Genomic DNA, 19,192 nt, shown 5'->3' on the forward strand with positions numbered 1-19,192 from the left:
GTGTGTGTGGGGGGATTAATCGTTTAGATTAATCGATAAATTAGTCGATAGATTAATCTAAATAAAAATAGTCGTTAGTGGCAGCTATATTGTATTGCTATCCATAGTCACAGCATCAAAAAGTTTCAGAACTCCTCCAATATAATATTGACTTGGAAAATAGTTAAACTCTGAAGAATCTGGTCCTGAGGCGTCAACATTTGCTCATATTTCCACTTCCTCTATCTCAGTGTTTATCACTGCTCTGCTTACAAAGGTTTATTCGCCTTATACAGCCTTTGTTCTGAATGAATCGTGTCTTTTTGTCGATTAATACACACGCTTGTGTAAGCATTCCATTAAAGGAAAAGTTAAGCAAACTCAAGACAGACAATAATCTGAGTGAAGACTGTTTAGTACGCGGTCTCGGTAGGGCTCTCAGTAGGTTTTGAGACAGCGCTAGTGTGTGCATGCATGTCTGCTCTCTTCAACCATAACAACTGCCTTCACTTAGCAGAGCAACATCACTCCTCACGCATTTAAACGTTTAAGAATCCACCAACTGGAAAGCGAAAACACATTTTGTGCCTATTAACACACACCTTTAGAGTTTAAACTAACGTTACCACAGAAATCATCCAGAAGAGGACAGACTGGGTTAGCTAGTGCTTTAGCTAGCACACAGACTCATGGAGTGCCCTCACCTCAACTCCAGTGTCTGTATAACGGTGGATCCGACCCGGTTCCCCAACGGTTCCCCTTCCTCATGGTGCTGCTCTGGTGAGTTATATGCGAATCATAATTCACTAATAACGAGTAATAATTCAGTCAGTTTCCTGTGAGAGCTAACTTAGCTCGAGCTAGCACAACCGGCTAAGTGCCTCATTGCTCACAGCAGCTCGCGCTAGGAGTCTTTTGTGTTTTTGTACTAATAAAACTGAAGAACATATAAACATCTAATATGATGAGAAATGGCAATATTGTGCTTTATTGAATATTAAACCCACAAACCGAGTAGTTTAGCTTCAGACAGCAGTCAAACTTGCTAATTTGAGTGTGAAAGGCGGAGAGCTTATTGTTCTATGAAGGCATTTCAAGGAAATTTTTTGTTTTGTTTGGAAATAATACTAAACGATTGTCACCGTTTTCCTTTCGCTTTCGCCTGTTTATTTCACCCTTTCAGAAACTTGATTGAGGTTTTCTTTTCTTAGTGACTTTTAATCTTATTGTGGTTGGCTCTAATTTGTCATTTGCTTTGTATTGAATTGTTCATTTAAGATACAAACCGATTTACAGTAAATTATTAATATTGATCTTCATATGCAGTGCAGACAAAAGCAGTCTAAACAGGCAGACCTCAAAATAAACCGGAAATAATGTCTGCCAACGTTTTTTACAACATTAGTGTAATGTTAATGCATGCATGGTTTTACATGTGCAAGAAAGCACTGAATTACAAAGGATCTGAAAGCGTTTTGTAACTTTTTCTCTCCTTCATTTTGGATTTGGACATTTGCTGTTGGTAGGAAAGTATTAAGAGTGGCAATTTAAAAGGAGCTATTGTAGATGGTAATTATTGGCTTAGTGTGGGCCTGCTTTTACAGGGGCCGGTTTGCTGGAAAAAAAATGTTCCAGAGAACATTCGAGGAAGCCATTAAAGGTTGGAGAGACCTTTAAAATAACCCATTAGGTCTCATGGCAACAAACTTGTGGAAAGAAGAGCAGGATCTAGTGTTTGTTTGTATTATCGTCATCATCAGAATCTCCTTGAAATGCATTGATTTCATCTATAAATAAAAATAAAAGGTAGGAAGTAGGATTATTTATTAGGGTGCATGATATCGAATTTTATTTTTATATTATGGCCAATATTCCACATAGTGACAGACAAATACTTATAATACTTGTCATAAATTGTTACAATATAAATGTTTTCTATTTTAATATATAAAAAAACGTCAAGCTGAATTTTCAGCATCATTACTCCAGTGTTACATGATCCTTCAGAAATCATTCTAATATGCCGATTTAGTGCTCAAAAAACATTTATTATCATCATAAACAAAAAGCTTGAAAGAATGGCGTTTATTTTAAATTTATTTTTAAATAAACCTTTGTAACATTGTAAATGTCTTTACTGTCACATTTGATCAACTGTGTGTGTCCTTACTGGATACATTTATTTAATTAATTAATTAATTTAGTTTATTGTTATTTTTTTAATCTTTCAGACACCACATTTTTGAATGGTAGTGTATTCGGCTAAAATACGAAATTGATAAATTCTGGTAAATATCAAACATTTCCTGTTTTTAGATATTTTGTAGTGAATATAAACAACTAGTAAAATAAGTGTTTATTTAAATTTAACCATTTTATGTACATCTTATTTGATGTCGTAAATATTTTAGGCAATCCATTGATGATTAAAAAAAAACTATTTCAGACGACTGGTTATAAATATTTATTGCTTTCATACTAACTGACACATCAAATGAATACAAAAAAATGTTAATTATACTTTTATACCAGTAACATTAACAACATATCATGCATCCATAAGTATTACATAATAGGTTATGAAGATGTGTATTTTTGACCAGACCAGAGTGAAGATGAATTGACATATTAGATTACACTGAAAACCCATGAACATTTAGGGCGTGACACCCAGTGGCCCCTCAGCACACCCACAGGACATGAGAAATGCCCCATATCTCTCGTTTAACACATTTCACACTTATGAAACATGTCAATCATTAGTAATGCTAAAAAAAATTAATTACTCAAATGACTGAACTAGTAAAACAGAACTATGACCCACTTTCAATACCATATAAATGAATGCGACTTCAGTTTCACTGCACTTTATGGCAGATTCTTTGGGAAAATCATACGCGAGTCATGACATACCTGCTTAGGTGGCTTTGTTCCTCATAACAGCGTGATTTTGTTAAAACGTCACTTCTTTTCTGTGAAGCACATTATATAAAGCATGTTACAATAGCACAGCATTGGCGCTTTCTTAATCAGTGCACAGGCGGTCAGCAGGTACGAGGAGACGGATGGGGTCTATTGACTTTTTCCACGTTGGGTCGTGCACAGACCAGCATTCACGAGAATCGACCGTTCCTTAGCAACGGCTAATTCAGATGCTTGTTGTGCGCTCAGAGGGAAGGTGATCAAGGCAATTAGAACAAAGCGCTCTCTCCCAGCAGGCCACAGCCAGGGATTACATTCGCATGAGGTTAACATGCCACCTTATCTCTGCACATTACAGAGGTCTTTATTATACACTAGGTTTCCTGTTTTGAGTATGTGAGTCTGGTGTCATACATCTGTAAAATACAAAATTATGTTTGTAAAATTATATTTAAAAAAATAATTAATTTAAAACATGATATAAATGTTATAAAGAAAAATATATGGTGTAAAATGTTTATTTATTTATTAGTATTTTTAATCCCAAGATTACTTGTGTGGGTCTAGTATAGAGCTTGAAAAAATATGCTTATAGTATACTTTTTTAGATTTTATTATATGTATGTTATGTAAGGGATAATCAATGTACTTATTTTATTGTTTTAAATGTAGGCTTGGCATACAGATTTATACGACGGCGTTTTAGTGCCACATTAAAAAAAAAAAAAAAATCGAAGATTACGATATTAAACTCAAATGCTACGAGAATAAAGTCAAAATATTTTGAGAATTTAAATCGTAGAAATTAAAGTTATAATATTTTGAGAGTATAGCCTATATTGCACATGCAAATGGCCCGCATTGAGAGCAGCGGGAGAAGTTGCCAGGCCAACGGAATTGATTTGGATATTGTTGCGTCCGAGCGGCCACATCATCTTACTGGAATGTCAATTTTAAGGACTCGCGGAAACCGCTTAATATGAAGAATATGATATTTATTAACAGACTGAACAGGAACAACTGTTTATCTTAACATCAGCTCACACACTCAATCGACGTTCCTTTGGGGTCACTTATTTAACCCTTTTTTAATACACTACAAATATATGTGGGGTTATTAGCAGAAATCATACCATGTGTCATACTCGCGGGGACAGTATGCTTGGAAATAATATTTCATGTCTTCCATTGCATTCGTTATTTGTAGTGCGCCAGCCACACAATAGCAATAGCTTAAGCTTTGTGCTTTTAGTGCTTTTAATATAAAACAAAGTCTCAGTTTCAAAATCAGTTTTATAACGAAACACAAATTGTGTGTCTTACAATAATGTGATTTTCAAGCTCTTTAATGTGGCGTGACAGATTGCTGTGTTTACGTGAATCAATTCATTAAATTATTGTGAAAATTCCACCACTTACTCTAAACTTTCATTCCTCAAATAGCCTGTTTAATTAAACAAATTTGTTATCATACGTTATATTGTTGCCTTTTCTGCTGTAAACGTTAAGTGACTATTCACAAACTTATTTTATTCATGGTATACTGTAAATGAGGGCATAATATTTAAAGTCTTCCATTCATTATTTGTAGTGCGCAAGCCAAACAGTAATCGCAACAATTTCGTGCTTTGTTGCTTTTACACACAGCTCAGCTTTCAAATTCTGTCAGTTTTATAATGAAATACAAATTATAAATGTGTTTTTGCTCTTTATAAAGTGAAGGAACATCATAAGGCATGAAAAAAAAAAAACGGTTTAGCCTAATTTATAATAAAAAATAATGTGCAAAAGGCTAGAATAGCCTATCTCAAAATATTATAGCTATAATCTTTATTCTCGTAACATTTCGACTTTATTCTCGTAGTATTTTGACTTTATTCTCGTAATTTTAGATTTTTTATTTTATTTTTTAACGTGGCACTAAAACGCATTCGTAGATTTAAAATGAAAACTTTGAAATTAAAAAAAAAAAATCTTTTTTTTTTATTATCTGTTATATTTTCCTTATGTATATTATAAATTACTATCTATCTATCTATCTATCTATCTATCTATCTATCTATCTATCTATCTATCTATCATCTATTTTTAAGCCCAAGAGTAGCTGACTAATTTACACGTGTAGGGAAAATAATTAATGTATTAAAATGGTCTTGTTTTATACATTTGTAAAATGCCAAATCATATCATGGATGTTACTCTCATGCTGTATATTTTGATATTTTGTAGTTTGCCGGTCAAACAAAAGCCCGTGGGTTTGCCTGACGTGTTTGAACGTGCATTGTGGAAGGTGAGTGCTTAAATTGATATTTTTAGTCTGAGTGGCTTTGTTTCTTTAAATATGACTTACAGTAAATATTACATGTAAATTCATTGTTCCTTGATTGTTTAGAATTATATTTAAGCTGTATTAAAATATTAACACGAAATATAACAATTATTTAGTAGATAAAAGTGAATTAAAACTAAATACATTCTAATTATTAAAATATTACATTTCACACATTAAATGACCTTGCATCTGTTTCCTGTGGCAGGTATGTAAACGGCCATGCAAAAAAGCATTTTGAGGAGATTCCGGCACCAGGAGGCGGTCAAAGGAAGCCAGAGCGAGAAAAGTCGAGCGAGAAGAGTCAGCAGCACTCTGTGTGTATGGACTGTAACAGTTATAGCACGTTCTGGTAAGTTTCTTCCCTATTCTTCCCCTATTTTTCTTTCCAGAAATATTTGTAAATGGACAGTAGTAAGATTAAGAGTGTCTTAAAGGGACAGTACATACAGTATTTTTCTGTGAACAGTGTTATGTGTTAATCTTTCAAGTTTTTTTTTTTTTCTTTACCTTAATGCCTTTTTCTTTCCTGTAGTTACAGATGTGATGAATTTGTGGTGAATGACACAAAACTAGGGCATGTGCAGAGGGTCAGAGAACATCTGCAGAGTTTGGAAAAGTACGTCTGGTGTTTGTCAATGTGTATCTATCCATTATCAATCATCATCACTTAAATACATTGATTATATTATTGCTTTTGAACTGATTTATTCTCTTTTTTCAGCTCTGTGTCTAATACCGACAGACAGAGGAAGAGAAAACTGTCAGACAGTTCCTCTCCTGACAGCAAGCTGAAGAAAGACAGCGTGAGTTTAATTGGATTTTAGATAAGTCTGACCCTGGTGTGCTAAGATATGGTTCAGAAAAACTTGATATGTCCATCCACATATCTCACCACATATTTAATTGTTAATAATTACTGGAAGGTAAAAACTTCCCCATGCAGTGCAGATGACTCAGGTTTCATAATTCTTAAGATTGCTGTCACGTTGTCATTAAGCCCAAGAGAAGCTGCAGGTTTTACTTGTTTATTCATTTGCAAGTAATTTTTTTATATAAACGTATATTTTTTAAATATTTTGTATTTAGTAATTATACGCCCAAGTAAAGCAGCTTCTATGTGTAGGGAAAATATTAATGATTTAAAAAAAAAAAAAAAATTATATATATATTCATTTTTTGTTTGGTAACATTTTAAGCCCAAAGAAATTATGCTTATGAGGGAAAAACAATTGTTAAAATTATACAAATATAACTCTATCTATCTATCTATCTAAAGATAGAGAGTATAAAATGTTAGTATTAAATATTGACACATTCAGTATGTTACAGTTGCAGTATAAGGTGACAACACTGTTAAGTGTAAATTTAATTAGCATTAAGTGCATACTTTTTAATTACAATTTTGTATGCATCATTTGTCAAATGTGTTCTGGATCCATAATTTTACTTTAATGTCACCACACAGGATGGCACCATAGCACAGTGTGCCACGGGCCTCCGAAACCTGGGCAACACCTGCTTCATGAACGCTATTCTCCAGTCCCTGAGGTAAGAGCAACCCTCATGACCCTGAGCCAAGGGCAGCCGGCGATGCGTAGCCTGGCAGGGTGTGGGTGGCCCGGCTGGTGGAGGCTGAAAGTCTCCCTGCGCTCTGCTAGAGCCTCTAGTATGTGCTGGCAGGTACCTGTGAGCTGGCTGGAGGAGAAGCTTGGTGGGCAGCCAGGGGACAGATTAGGCCGTCTGCCTGCTCACCGCAGCCAACCTTATGCTGGCCGGGCTGATGGTTAAACCGCAGCGAGCATCTCGTGCCAAATATCACATAAACCGTTCAGCCTGCATTATCAAGAACTACTGAGGGAAACAGTAATTTCACTGAAGTTACACCACCATTCTAACGTTTGTCGGCAGTAGGATTAAACAAAATAATACATTTATTTAGCAAAGATGAATTAAATTGATTTCTACAAAAAATCTATTTCTGGACTTTACATTTATCAAAAAATCCTGAACAAAATGTTTACAGTAAATATTACAGTAGCACAACTGTAATAGCAAGTAAAAAGTAATAGTAAGAAATGTTTATTGTGCTAAATCATGCTATTGCTAATTCATGTTAGAATATGCTAGCAATGCATTAAATCATGCTAGCACCATGTTTAAACATACTAGCAATGTTGTAAATAATGCCAGAAACATGCTAGCAGAGTAAAATAATGGTATCAGCATGATAAACATGTTAGCAGTGTGCTAAATCATGTTAGAAACATTCTAGCAATGTATTAAGTCATGTTAACAATGTATTGCTTTTTAATTAGTTTTGTATGCATGATTTAATAAAGCAATAAGCCCCAAGAAGCTGTGGTTTACAGTTAATTTATAACAGCTAAGGGGCATTGTTATTAGTACAACGTAAAATGATATATGTATATTTGTGTGAAATATTAACAAATATTAAACATGTTAACAAAATGCTAAATCATGCTAGCAACATGTTAAAAAGGCTAGAAACATGCTAGCAACACATGTTAATCAAGCTAGAAATGTTACCAACATACTAAAACATGCTAGCAGTATGTAAAATCATGTTAGAAACATGTTAGTTACATGTTAAATCGTGCTAGCAAGATGCTAAAAAGTGTTTGCAACATTTTATTGACTTTGTCTGACTAATAAAAACCTTCAAACGTTAAGCTATTCTAAGTTATTTAAAACTTTCAGACAAGGCTTTGTCAAAACAACATCAAAGTTTGTCATCAAGCTGCACTATAATTTGAATTACAATTTTAATTATTTTTAATCTTTCAGCTTTGATTGCTGAGCTGTTATCGTTTTTTTTTAAAGGTCTGGATAAAACACTAAATCTACCTAAAAAAAAACATTTCCAATTTGTGCACTTTTGCTGGCCATGATCCATGGAAAAGGAAGCCTTGGCAAGTTTACCATAGTATTCTGGCATACTGTCGATGTTTAATTTGCGTTTGGAAAGATATACCAAACGGTCGTAACTGAGTCATGTTTAAGACATCTTTGTTTGGTTAAACACTGGTTTTTGTTTCCTGTCTCCAGTAACATCCAGGTGTTCAGCTGTTATTTTAAGGAGCTGCCCTCGGTGGCCTTACGAAGCGGGAAAACGGCAGGAAGGAGAATGTACCACACCAGAAGTCAGGGGGACAGCAGTGTGTAAGGTCCTCTCCACTGAATGGCAAAGGGGGAGGGGGAGGGGGAGGGGGGGTTCAAATGCTAAAAGAAATAGTCATAACATACTTTTCATAAATGTAAGCCATTACAATATATCATATGCCATATCATATACAATACCATACTAGTCTAAATGTTTATGGAATGGTTATAGTTTTTGTTTCTTAAATAATTATTATACCTTGACAAATATCTACTGTGAAAATGGTGATTTTTAAAAAATAATTATAAATTAATAACATATATCAAACTATATAAAATCTAAAAAATATATATAAAATGTGAAATTCAGATATTTTAGATGTATGTTTAATTAAAAATAAATGAAAATATACTTAACTTTTTTATTTGAGTTACATGTAATTATTTGGTAAATTATTAACATAGTAAAGTCTTAAAAGGGAGGTTTTTTTATGTTGAATTTGGTGAAAAACACACTGTGGTTGACCGTTGACGCAATCCATGTTTATCTACAACCCGTATTTAATAGGCTGAGTGTTTTTGTTGTTTCCTTGTTTTGTAGTTTGTTCATGGTTTATGAGGATGAGGGTAGCCTATTTATTTTGTTATCCTAAACACAAAATGATATGATGAGTTACACTGTGTTATTTGGTTTAAGCATAGTTTTTTTCACTCTAAGAACAGGTCTGATCTATCAGTTTATAAGCACTGTCCTGGTGTCTCTGATATACTAGAGTCCCTGTGATGTCCATTAACATACCTCTATTTCTCTGCTCTGTTGTGCAGGTCTCTGGTTGAGGAGTTCAGGAAAACACTCTGTTCACTTTGGCAGGGGAGTCAGACTGCCTTCAGCCCAGACGCCCTCTTTTATGTCATCTGGAAAATCATGCCAAGTTTCAGGTATCATAAAAATCACACAGTTAAACAATGTGTTGCAGTTTTTCCTTGGATTTGTCATCCTGAGCTTTTAAAAGATATACTGCAAATTTAACCAAAATTCAGTTGAATTTCTTTCATTATTCAGGCACTATTTTTAATGGACATTGGTCGACCGATATGGATATTTTTGATTGCCGAAGTTCATGCTTATATCTTTTTTGTTTTGTTTTGTTTTTGTTAGAGATGGGTGGCTGATGGCCAGATGGATGGATAGATGTCAGACTGTTTAATTTAAAGATGCATGTAAACACATGCATACAACACTTTACCCAAGCAAATATTATAATCAGAAATAAATCTTTAGAAAATTAATACATTTGAAGAAGAAATTTATGGAAGCCCATTTTCGCCACTGAATAAAAAAATAAAAGTTTATATCTCTCAATTCTGAGAACATATTAGTCTTTTTTCCCCCCTCAAAACGGGACTTTAAGTCGCAATTGCGAGATTATATCTCACAATTACCTTTTTTTTTTTTCATAGAAATTTATTATAGAATTCATTATAGAAATTTGACCTGGAATTAAAAAAAATGTAAATAAACAGATTTATACTTTAGGTAGGAGCTTCGTGATTTTGTAATCTTATTTTAGTATTTAGACCTTATTTTACTAAACTTTTTGCCATCAAATAGAAGGCTTCATTGTATATACCAGACTGAACAGAACACGTAAATCCTTTGTTTATCAGTCTGTAAAATTAATAAATCAGAATTTGGGGTCTAAGTAGGCCTCTGGGTTCTGTAAAATAGAAAGACCTACTGTATTAATGCACTCTGGCGATGTGTGTATATACTTTTGTTTTGTTGTTTTTTGTATTAAGGTGTGTTTATTGTTTGTTTGTTGTTTAAATTGGTGTAAGTGTATTGTTGTGAATTGATGTGAGAGACACTTTGAGATGCAAGACAAATTTTGGAAGAAATTCCAAAAATAAAGTGTAATTGAATTTAATTGAATTGAAGTGCAACAGTGCACTCAATAATCTGGAAAGTCTATGCACACTGAGAATCATATTTTCTCAAATAAGGACCAGTTTATCAGCACTGTTTCCCAGCTTCCCACACTTATTGTCCAAAAAAGAAAAACGTATTGGGCAAATGTATTGATAATTTAAAATGCCAAAAATCCGCAGATATATCAGCCTTAGCAATATACAGTATATCGGTCGATGACTAATTTTTGCTCTGTTTTGTGTACTAAATGTATTTAATATTACAATCTTAAAGGTCAAATAATAATGCATAATATTAAACAGTAAAAAAAAATAATGTAAAGTGTAAAATTTTGTCCTTGATTGGAAATGATACTGTTAATGTTGCCATGAATATAGCCATTGTTGCTGATATGGTGTTAAAACATGGATGGATAGATAGACAGATAGACGATATTGCCAAAAGTATTGGGTCACCCCCTTCTAATGAACAGGTTTGACTACTTTAGTCATTTCCATGAGTACAAATCTTAATGTTTAAGCATATAATGATATTCTAGGAAATTGTGTGTTTCTAATTTCATAGCAACAGTTTGGACAGGACCCTTTTCTATTCTAACATGACAATGCCTCTGTGTATAAGGCAAGGTTCAAAAAGAAATGATTGATTTAGTCGATGTGGAAGAACTTGACTGGTCTGCAGAAAGCCAAGTCCTAATCCAAGCTGAACACCTCTGGTGTGACGTTAAATGCAGATCTTGATCCAAAAACTCTTTACCAAACACCAATGACTTGTACATCTGAGTATATTCATTTTAGACACTTCCAAAACTGTTGCAACAGAGATGGAAATACAATTTTTAAATACTGAATTATGTTTCTATCTTTGTTGCCACAGTTTTGGAAGTTCTAAAGAAGGAGGTGTCCCAATACTTTTGTCCATATAGTGTAGATGGATAGATCAAACTATTTAGATATCAATCAAACAATAGATAGATCAATCAAACATTTTTTTTTTTCTTTAAAGTAACGTGTTGACGAATCATTCAAAATAATACCACCAGCAATCTCTTTAAGAAGTACATTTTCACTTGACTGTCTGGTGTATTTTGCAGGGGTTACCAGCAACAGGATGCTCACGAGTTCCTGCGTTACCTTCTGGATCATCTCCACCGAGAGATGCAGGGGAGCAAGAACGGGTCGCCCAGTCCCACCCTGTCCCCGGACCGAGCCAAACACGCCTCCGAGAGCAAATGCTGCATGTACGATCACATATATTCATCATTTGTACCACCAATCCACCTTTGTTTGAACAAACGGGTCATCCTTTCCAAAACTCACGCCACTCGATGAGCAAGCAGCCCTTCAAACACAAACCAGGCGCCACAGTATTTTAATATGAAAAAAAATGCACAACTTGTCTTCAGTGAACTACACAGATGGTTCGGGGCAAATTTCTAATTCGAGGTAGGTCTATCTCAGCAGGCCGCCCCTCGTTCCATATCTTCCCTGCTAGTTTAGCGAGTACGTGGGCAGCAGTGATAAAGATAACTCTTTACGCCACACAGAGTGAAGTCTATTTCGTACACAGACACGGCTGTTCCCACATTTGCCTGCTGCTAGAGCCAGAGCCACCCTGTTGTGTTTGTATTAATAGCTACAGACAAGTGAGGAAGCCCACAGCCAAGAGCTGCGAGGGTGACCTGAGTGGATTTGCCGGGGTTATTGAAAAGGAAGTGCAGTGTTGTGGCGTGCTCAGTGGATTGTGCTGAACAAAATGGCAGGTTAATCCTGCTGTGAATAGATGGACTAGATGTGCTTTCACAAAGTCCTGATTCCATCGAACGCTCTCGGGATCGGACTTGTGTGGGTTTATTTAATAATGTAGAGTGGTTTCGCTTTTTTTTTTTTTTTTTTCAGAAATGGGACCTCCACTATTGTTACATCTGTGTTTGGTGGCATCCTGCAGAACGAGGTGTACTGCTTGATATGTGGCACGGAGTCTCGAAAATTTGATCCATTCCTAGGTGAGCCGTCAATAAGGTCTATAAAAGCTTTGAAGGCCTCTGTCGCTATGGTTACGCTAAATCTCACTCTCCTCCAGATCTCTCATTGGACATTCCCAGCCAATTTCGAATTAAGACCACAAAAGACCAAGAGCCAGGGCCGACATGTACTTTAAATGGTAAGAGATGTTATTAGATACTATTACATGGCTGCATTTTGGTTGATTTTGTTGACTAAGTCAGTATGTGCTGTCTCTCAGATTGCCTTCGGAGTTTCACAGACCTCGAGGAACTGGATGAAACGGAGCTCTACATGTGTCACAAGTGCAAAAAGCGACAAAAGTCCACCAAGAAATTCTGGATCCAGAAACTGCCCAAGGTGACAGAAGTGTAGAAATATCAGATTTTTAAATAAATGGTGTTTTATGTCATTTGTAATGGTTATAAAATGTCTAATCCGTGTTTAGGTGCTTTGTTTGCATCTGAAGAGGTTTCACTGGACAGCGTTTCTGAGGAATAAGATTGACACCTATGTAGAGTTTCCAATGCGTGGCCTTGACATGAAAAGCTACTTGCTAGAGGTGAGTGAACCGTTTGTTTTTTAATTATAGTTTTGTAATAAGTTGTATGTTATTTAAGTAGTTTTAATACTTAAATAAATAACTATAATATTTAATTATTTTATATAAAGATCTAAAATAATATTTACTAAGATATTAAATAATAGTACAGTAATAATGTAATGCGTGTTTATTTATATATCATTTTTAATTAATATTAAATATAATGATTGAAATATAATATAATGTAAAATTTGTACGATTTTTATATTTAAATAAATAGCTGTAAATTTAGATTATTTTATATAAAGTAGTGAAATATTACCATTAATTGAATAACTACATATTAATTTAATATTTAATAACAATTTTATGTTTAAAGGTAATACAGCAATAATGTAATGTTTATTTATGTCACTTTTAAATATTAAATGAAATATAATTACACAAAATAAATTAATAAATTACAGAAACTCTTATAAATATTAATTATAAATATTGTTATATTTAAATAAATGACATATATGTATAATATATAAAGTATAATTAAATGCAATATATAATAGAATAGTTATTTTACTTCAATATAGTAATTATTTTAATAACCATCACAAAATTTATAATTAATTGTATGATTTTAATGTAATTATATACCTTTATATAAAGCATATAATTTAAATAAATATTACAATATTATATAAAAATAATTTTTAGTTATATGATCTCTTTTATGTAATATTGATTTCATAACAATTGTGTAATTCTGCTCAGCCTGAAAACAGCTTGCCAGAGAGATGCCTGTATGATCTTGCTGCAGTAGTGGTGCATCATGGATCTGGGTAAGTAAACGCTTGCCTTGTTCTGGTAATAACACAACTGTAAAAGAGAAAAGGTTTCATTTGTAGCACACATCTCATTTACTGCACCAGCCTGAAGTTGGGTTTCTTTGTCCTCCACTAGGGGGCGATGTTATATCAGTAGCTCTGCTGATCTTTCCTGTTTCATCAATTAACACTCTGTACAGATAATCAGATCTCTATCCTCTCCCACAGCATCGGCTCAGGACATTACACAGCATACGGGCTTCACGAGGGCCGATGGTACCACTTCAACGACAGCACGGTCACTCTGGTCAGTGAAGAGGCTGTGCTGAAAGCCAAGGCCTACATTCTGTTCTACACAGAGCACACCGACCAAGAGAGTCCCGCCAAGCTTTAAGACTTCCTCCAGATCAGTTATCGGACCTTCAAACGTGTGCCGTCACCTGTCTCTTGTCTTACGCTATCCAGTTATGATTTTTTGCGTCACAAAACCTCAATACAAACCGAATTGCTGCTTGCATTTCGACTTGATGACTTTTCGTTTAATAGACTGTCCCAGTTTTTTGTCTTCATACGCCACCGGTGTGAAATGAGATTCCAAAGGCAATTCTTCAGGGGGATTTTTGTCTGCCGAATGAACTCAAATTGACTGTAGAAACAAAATGCTTTACAATTGATTTTTTCCTCTCCTCACTGAGTGTTTTTCCGTCGTCTGAAATGATGACAGCTGTCACGTTTCTGTGTCAGACACTGACGTCTCCTACTCACGCCAACGATCTGCTCGCTGCTCCAGGAAAAACTGTTTCTGTTTGGCTCGAAAATTCATTCTTGTCTCCTGAGCCTGCTGTTCATTGATCTAGGTTGATGTGGAGGTATTTCCGAACTAAAACTTGAAATGTTTGATTTTACGTGACAAAACAAGATGTCGTCTGTATCACAAAGCAGTAGTTGACTCCGATCACCTCACTAATGTGAAAATGACTTTTGAAGGGTCCAGTAGCTCACGTGTCTCGTTTCCTTTACGCTTGAAAGTGTTTGACCAGATGTACACTTTCTGTCCTTTTAGAATTAAAGGATGCAGATTGTGCAAAAGTTGGTTTGTGTGTTTATTATATTATTCTCAAAATTTAAACGTATGGAATAAATGATTGTATTTACTGGTCCATCTGCAGCTTATGTTGGCCAAGACCTCACTTCACAAGTTCTGACCAGTATTATTTTAGTATAGTTTTTTTGAATATTTGTTGAATTATTTTGTTCTTAGTCATTTTCTGTTTTAGTTATTTTAGTACATCAAGTTAAATGAGAAATGTTGCCTGCACAAATAGCAGAATTAAAATGAGATTAAAGGTTTCATTTCAGTTAAATATTATTTCAAGTAACCAAAAGTTCTGGTTCTGATTGACACATCAAAGGACCAACCATGGTTAACTTTTACATAACATTTAGGACCAGTTACAGCTGAAATCCAGTGATTCGTTCTTCCTCACAATTGTTAATACTTGCAACCTTGTACATTTTAAACTTGATTTTGTTTCCAAAAGTTGTGCAAAATGAGCCAATCAGATTATAGCTTGCCAAATAGAGGAAGTGCATGCCGTGTGTGTGTGTGTGTGTGTGTGTGTGTGTGTGTGTGTGTGTGTGTGTGTTAATATGCATCAGATGGTCCGTGGGTGTGCCGGCTGAGACTAGCTGTGCCCCACTTCTGTATCACACAATGCAAATAGGGTAAAAAATTATTACATTATCTCAGTTCAGCAAAAAAAAAAAAAAAAAAGTGCCACATTTGAATATATTAGGTGTCAGTTCGATGTCTTGCATTGCCAATATCATGCTTTTTCTGTTATCAATTCTATGACCAAAAAAAAATCAAGACAATTAATTTATTTGAATATTATATTACATTTACAATAATATTTTATTTGTGTGTGTGTGTCCATATATATAAATACACACACACACACACACATATATATATATGTATGTGTATATATGTATATATATATATATATATACATACATATATACACATATATATATATACACACACACACATATATATATATATATATATATATAAGCTTTATTGTTTTAACAGAAATTGTTTTAAATGATTTGAATTAATAATAATAATAGAGGTGTGTTCTACTAAATACCTTTCGATTTTGCAGTGATTTGACCTTTCGAATGTACAGTGATCTCAAAGCTAACTTGGGTGTATTTTGTATACAAAAGAACACGCTGTTGCTCAATTTTAAGTGCTGACACTGAATTGAATGTTTCTGTACGCGCTGTTCTCAAACACGGGTGTGGGTTCAGTCAGAGTGTGTCATAGCGCACACGACCGCATGCATTTCCTCTGTTCTGCCCATGTAATTGATGCAGTTGGAGTAGCGTTCCCTTCCACCTCGCTTGAAACGTTCTCTAATCTTTTTCAAAGGACTACTTCCAGTGTCACCCACTGTGAAATGTAAACGCTGAATGGCTTTTAATGACGCAACCCTCTCCAAAACAAGAGCGTAAGAGGGCGTGCTTCGTTCCCATTGTGAGCTCTTCTTTTCCTTCCCCCTCTCTCTTTCTATCAATTGCTGCCACCCACACGCTCACTCTTGCACGAGCTCCCAGGGGCAAAACAAACACCGGGGCTCCCCACATGCCACGTGCCAGAGATATTGTCCCTGACAGGCAAGGAGGAGAGAAGAGGAGGAACAGCTGCTTGATTGGCTCACAGGTGTTTGTCTGAAGCCATCATACTTTCGAAAGGACAACAAAGTTCATTCTCTCTCCCGATAGGTCACAGCTGCCAGCAAGATCACGTTGCTTGTTATCAAGTGCCACTGCGTCAATCGCGGTTATGACTCAATGAGTGTGACTCAAACAGTACAAGCTGCAATCACACTTCAACCGAGAAAGATTCGCCAGGTCCGCTGTGAGTCATCAGGTGGTGTTGTCAGGTGCCATATCAAGAGTAGATATTGTGTAGAATAATTCCAATAAGGTGGCAGGAATGCAAGCCTAGCTAATTTAGAAGTACACAAATCGTGCAGAACTGCAGCTCCCCCTGTTCATTCGCAATTTAACAGGCTGCCAGAAATGAATGCTTTCCTTATTGCCAAAACATTGCTCTGTTTGTTTGAGGGTCCTCCTGACTTGCTTGGCACAGCAATGTTAGCTCAACCAATGGTGTGAGATTGGGGCGTGGCTATATGTTTGACTGACCAATGGCAGATGAGGGAATGTGTCATGATTTTTGTAATTCTGTCTAATGGCGCAAAATTACTTTATCTGTAATCAGTATTGGGGGAAGATACTTTTAAAAGTAATGCATTACAATATAGTGTTATACCATGAAAGTAACTAATTGTGGTAATTACTTTTTATGAAACGTAATGCATTACTTTTGCGTTACTTTTTGCCCCCTGGGTAAATGGGAAAATGTGAAAACAAAGTAAGTTACTTATTTGAAAAAGTCAGATATTTTGTTGTAAATTTAAAAGTAATGCATTACTAGTTACTGAAAAAAGTACTCTGATTACGCAACTTGCGTAACTTGTAATGCGTTACCCCCAACATTGCCTGTAATACTGCAAGAAATGTATTCAGACTTTAAACTAGAGAAATTGTAAGCAAGGTAACTGAAGGCATAGGGCCTACATTACTCAACTTTTAAAACGTGAACAGATTTTAAAACACGAGGCATCATACACTTATCAACTTTGTAAACGGTTACAGAGAAAATCACTGAATGACTGAGGATCACGCTATTTTAAGGTAATTCTAAAATCTAAAACATATGATACAATAAACAATAATGTAATTATTATGCATTTTCTGGAGGGCACAGTCTTCAAAATAAGACACGGCAATAGCTAAAAATTGGAATCTGTGCCCATCATACACTACGCTATTTTCCATGAAACTCCAGCTCACCAAAATCTGCAGACTGACAATGGATTTGATTCTGGAAAATGTCTGGCAAATTGGCAGAGAGCCTTTTGTGTAAATGCAAGGTGGAAACATAAGGCAGGAAAACTGGATTGCAGATGGAGCCATAATCTTGTGGGCTGCACTCCGACATTAGTTGCAACTTAAAGTCCCTATCAAACTCCTTTTCTGATCCCATTCCCCTCTCCTAGCACTTCTTGTCTCTACTTAGCTAAGGCAAAAACGTCCCCAAAAAGTATGTATAAAAAATTATCCCAGCATCAGACCATAGTAACATTACCGGAATTAGTACTATCCCAGCAGGCACAGGACGTCAATATATAGTCAGGTTGACGCTGGACATGACGTCGGACAGACAGACATCAGACTATTTGACGCCAATTTGACATTTACTTAGCGATGGATTTTGGTTACACAACCTAAAACAACAAATATCAGTGTCAGCTGACGTCGGTATTAGACGTTGAATTGACATTGAATTTTGGTCACCTGGTGTCGCAACGGAAATGTAACCAAATATCAACGTCTTATGACATTGTGTGCCTGCTGGGATAAGATCCGATGCTGTGAAACGTGTGCCGTAACAAAATAACCTCCCCTCGAGAACCCCCCACTCTTTATTTATTGTGTTATCTTCTTATAAACATTTGCATATGGTACTGCTAAACTGATGGATTTTGCGGTTTGCATGGATGGCGAGTAGCTCTTCAGTCTTAATATCATCCAATTAGAAGCCAGTGACCTTTATGTAAATCTCCATCAAATGTGTGTCTGTGAATTCAGGAAAGCTCTGGCAGTCCAAACAAGCAAAATCCAACTATTTTGACTCTCAATTGCCAGAAAAATCAGAATCTCTGGCCCATTTATACCTGGTATTAAGATACATTTTGGTTGATCCAATCACAAGTCAGCAACAGGCTAAATACAGGGGTAAACCAAGTCCAAACTGATTTGCACTTGTCCACTTTCAAGTGCATTCGAAGGTGGTTGAAAATTCAAGTGTCCACATTGCATTTGTAGTGCCACATTTGAACTGAGAACAACCACAAAAATAAGAGTTTAAACTTTACCGGTTATGTCCAGTTTAAATAAGTATCCGATTGAATGAACTGTATTTTTTCTCCCATTTTTGTTTTTCTTGTATGCTTTACCAACACACAGTAACACAGTGAGATCAGAGACCCTGCCCTCAACATCCAATCACAAGTGTTCAGAAGAGACGCATTTGAGATTCATTTACTACCAGGTGTAAATGGAGATGTGTCTCCCTTGACCACTTGTGATCGGATCAACCGAAATGCAAGTAAAACCAGGTGTAAAGGTGCCTCAATGTGGAAGACCGTCTCGCTATTCCCCATCCCCCAAGATTCAGAGCGCTGAGTGAAGCCTCTTGCGAGTGATAAACAGAAGTCGCCACACTCTAAACGTCCCTCACACTGCCTCCTGTCCAGGCGTCTGAAACAGATGGACCGGGAGAGTCCATGTGCCTCACACATTTCCATTTTTGACCGTGCCTGCAGTGGTCCTCCCAAAATAACCCCCATTCCTCACGACCTTATATGTGCAAGGCCTCAGCAAGGCTACAGTCTGGGGGAGAAG

At 35.6% G+C, this 19,192-nt stretch overlaps 1 protein-coding gene across 1 annotated transcript; it reads left to right on the plus strand.

Moving 5' to 3' along the window:
* The first annotated feature begins 94 nt into the window (after positions 1–94).
* usp3 (ubiquitin specific peptidase 3) lies at positions 95–14,857 on the plus strand. The gene is made up of 15 exons (XM_058766545.1): positions 95–759; positions 5,131–5,191; positions 5,439–5,582; positions 5,766–5,849; positions 5,955–6,036; positions 6,699–6,781; positions 8,300–8,413; positions 9,179–9,292; positions 11,377–11,523; positions 12,182–12,288; positions 12,366–12,446; positions 12,528–12,646; positions 12,735–12,848; positions 13,599–13,666; positions 13,880–14,857. Exons 1-15 carry the CDS (start codon positions 669–671, stop codon positions 14,043–14,045), a joined length of 1,575 nt encoding a protein of 524 aa, XP_058622528.1. The 5' UTR covers positions 95–668; the 3' UTR covers positions 14,046–14,857.
* The last annotated feature ends 4,335 nt before the right edge of the window (positions 14,858–19,192 follow it).

The sequence above is a fragment of the Onychostoma macrolepis genome, chromosome 25, assembly GCF_012432095.1.
Source record: "Onychostoma macrolepis isolate SWU-2019 chromosome 25, ASM1243209v1, whole genome shotgun sequence".
NCBI lineage: Eukaryota > Metazoa > Chordata > Actinopteri > Cypriniformes > Cyprinidae > Onychostoma > Onychostoma macrolepis.

Excerpts from the sequence above, each read along its gene's own strand:
- usp3 (XM_058766545.1), top strand. The coding sequence starts at position 669 with ATGGAGTGCCCTCACCTCAACTCCAGTGTCTGTATAACGGTGGATCCG. Across the intron at positions 5,850-5,954 it reads CATCTGCAGAGTTTGGAAAA|CTCTGTGTCTAATACCGACA; the intron begins GTACGTCTGGTG and ends CTCTTTTTTCAG. Across the intron at positions 12,849-13,598 it reads TGAAAAGCTACTTGCTAGAG|CCTGAAAACAGCTTGCCAGA; the intron begins GTGAGTGAACCG and ends AATTCTGCTCAG.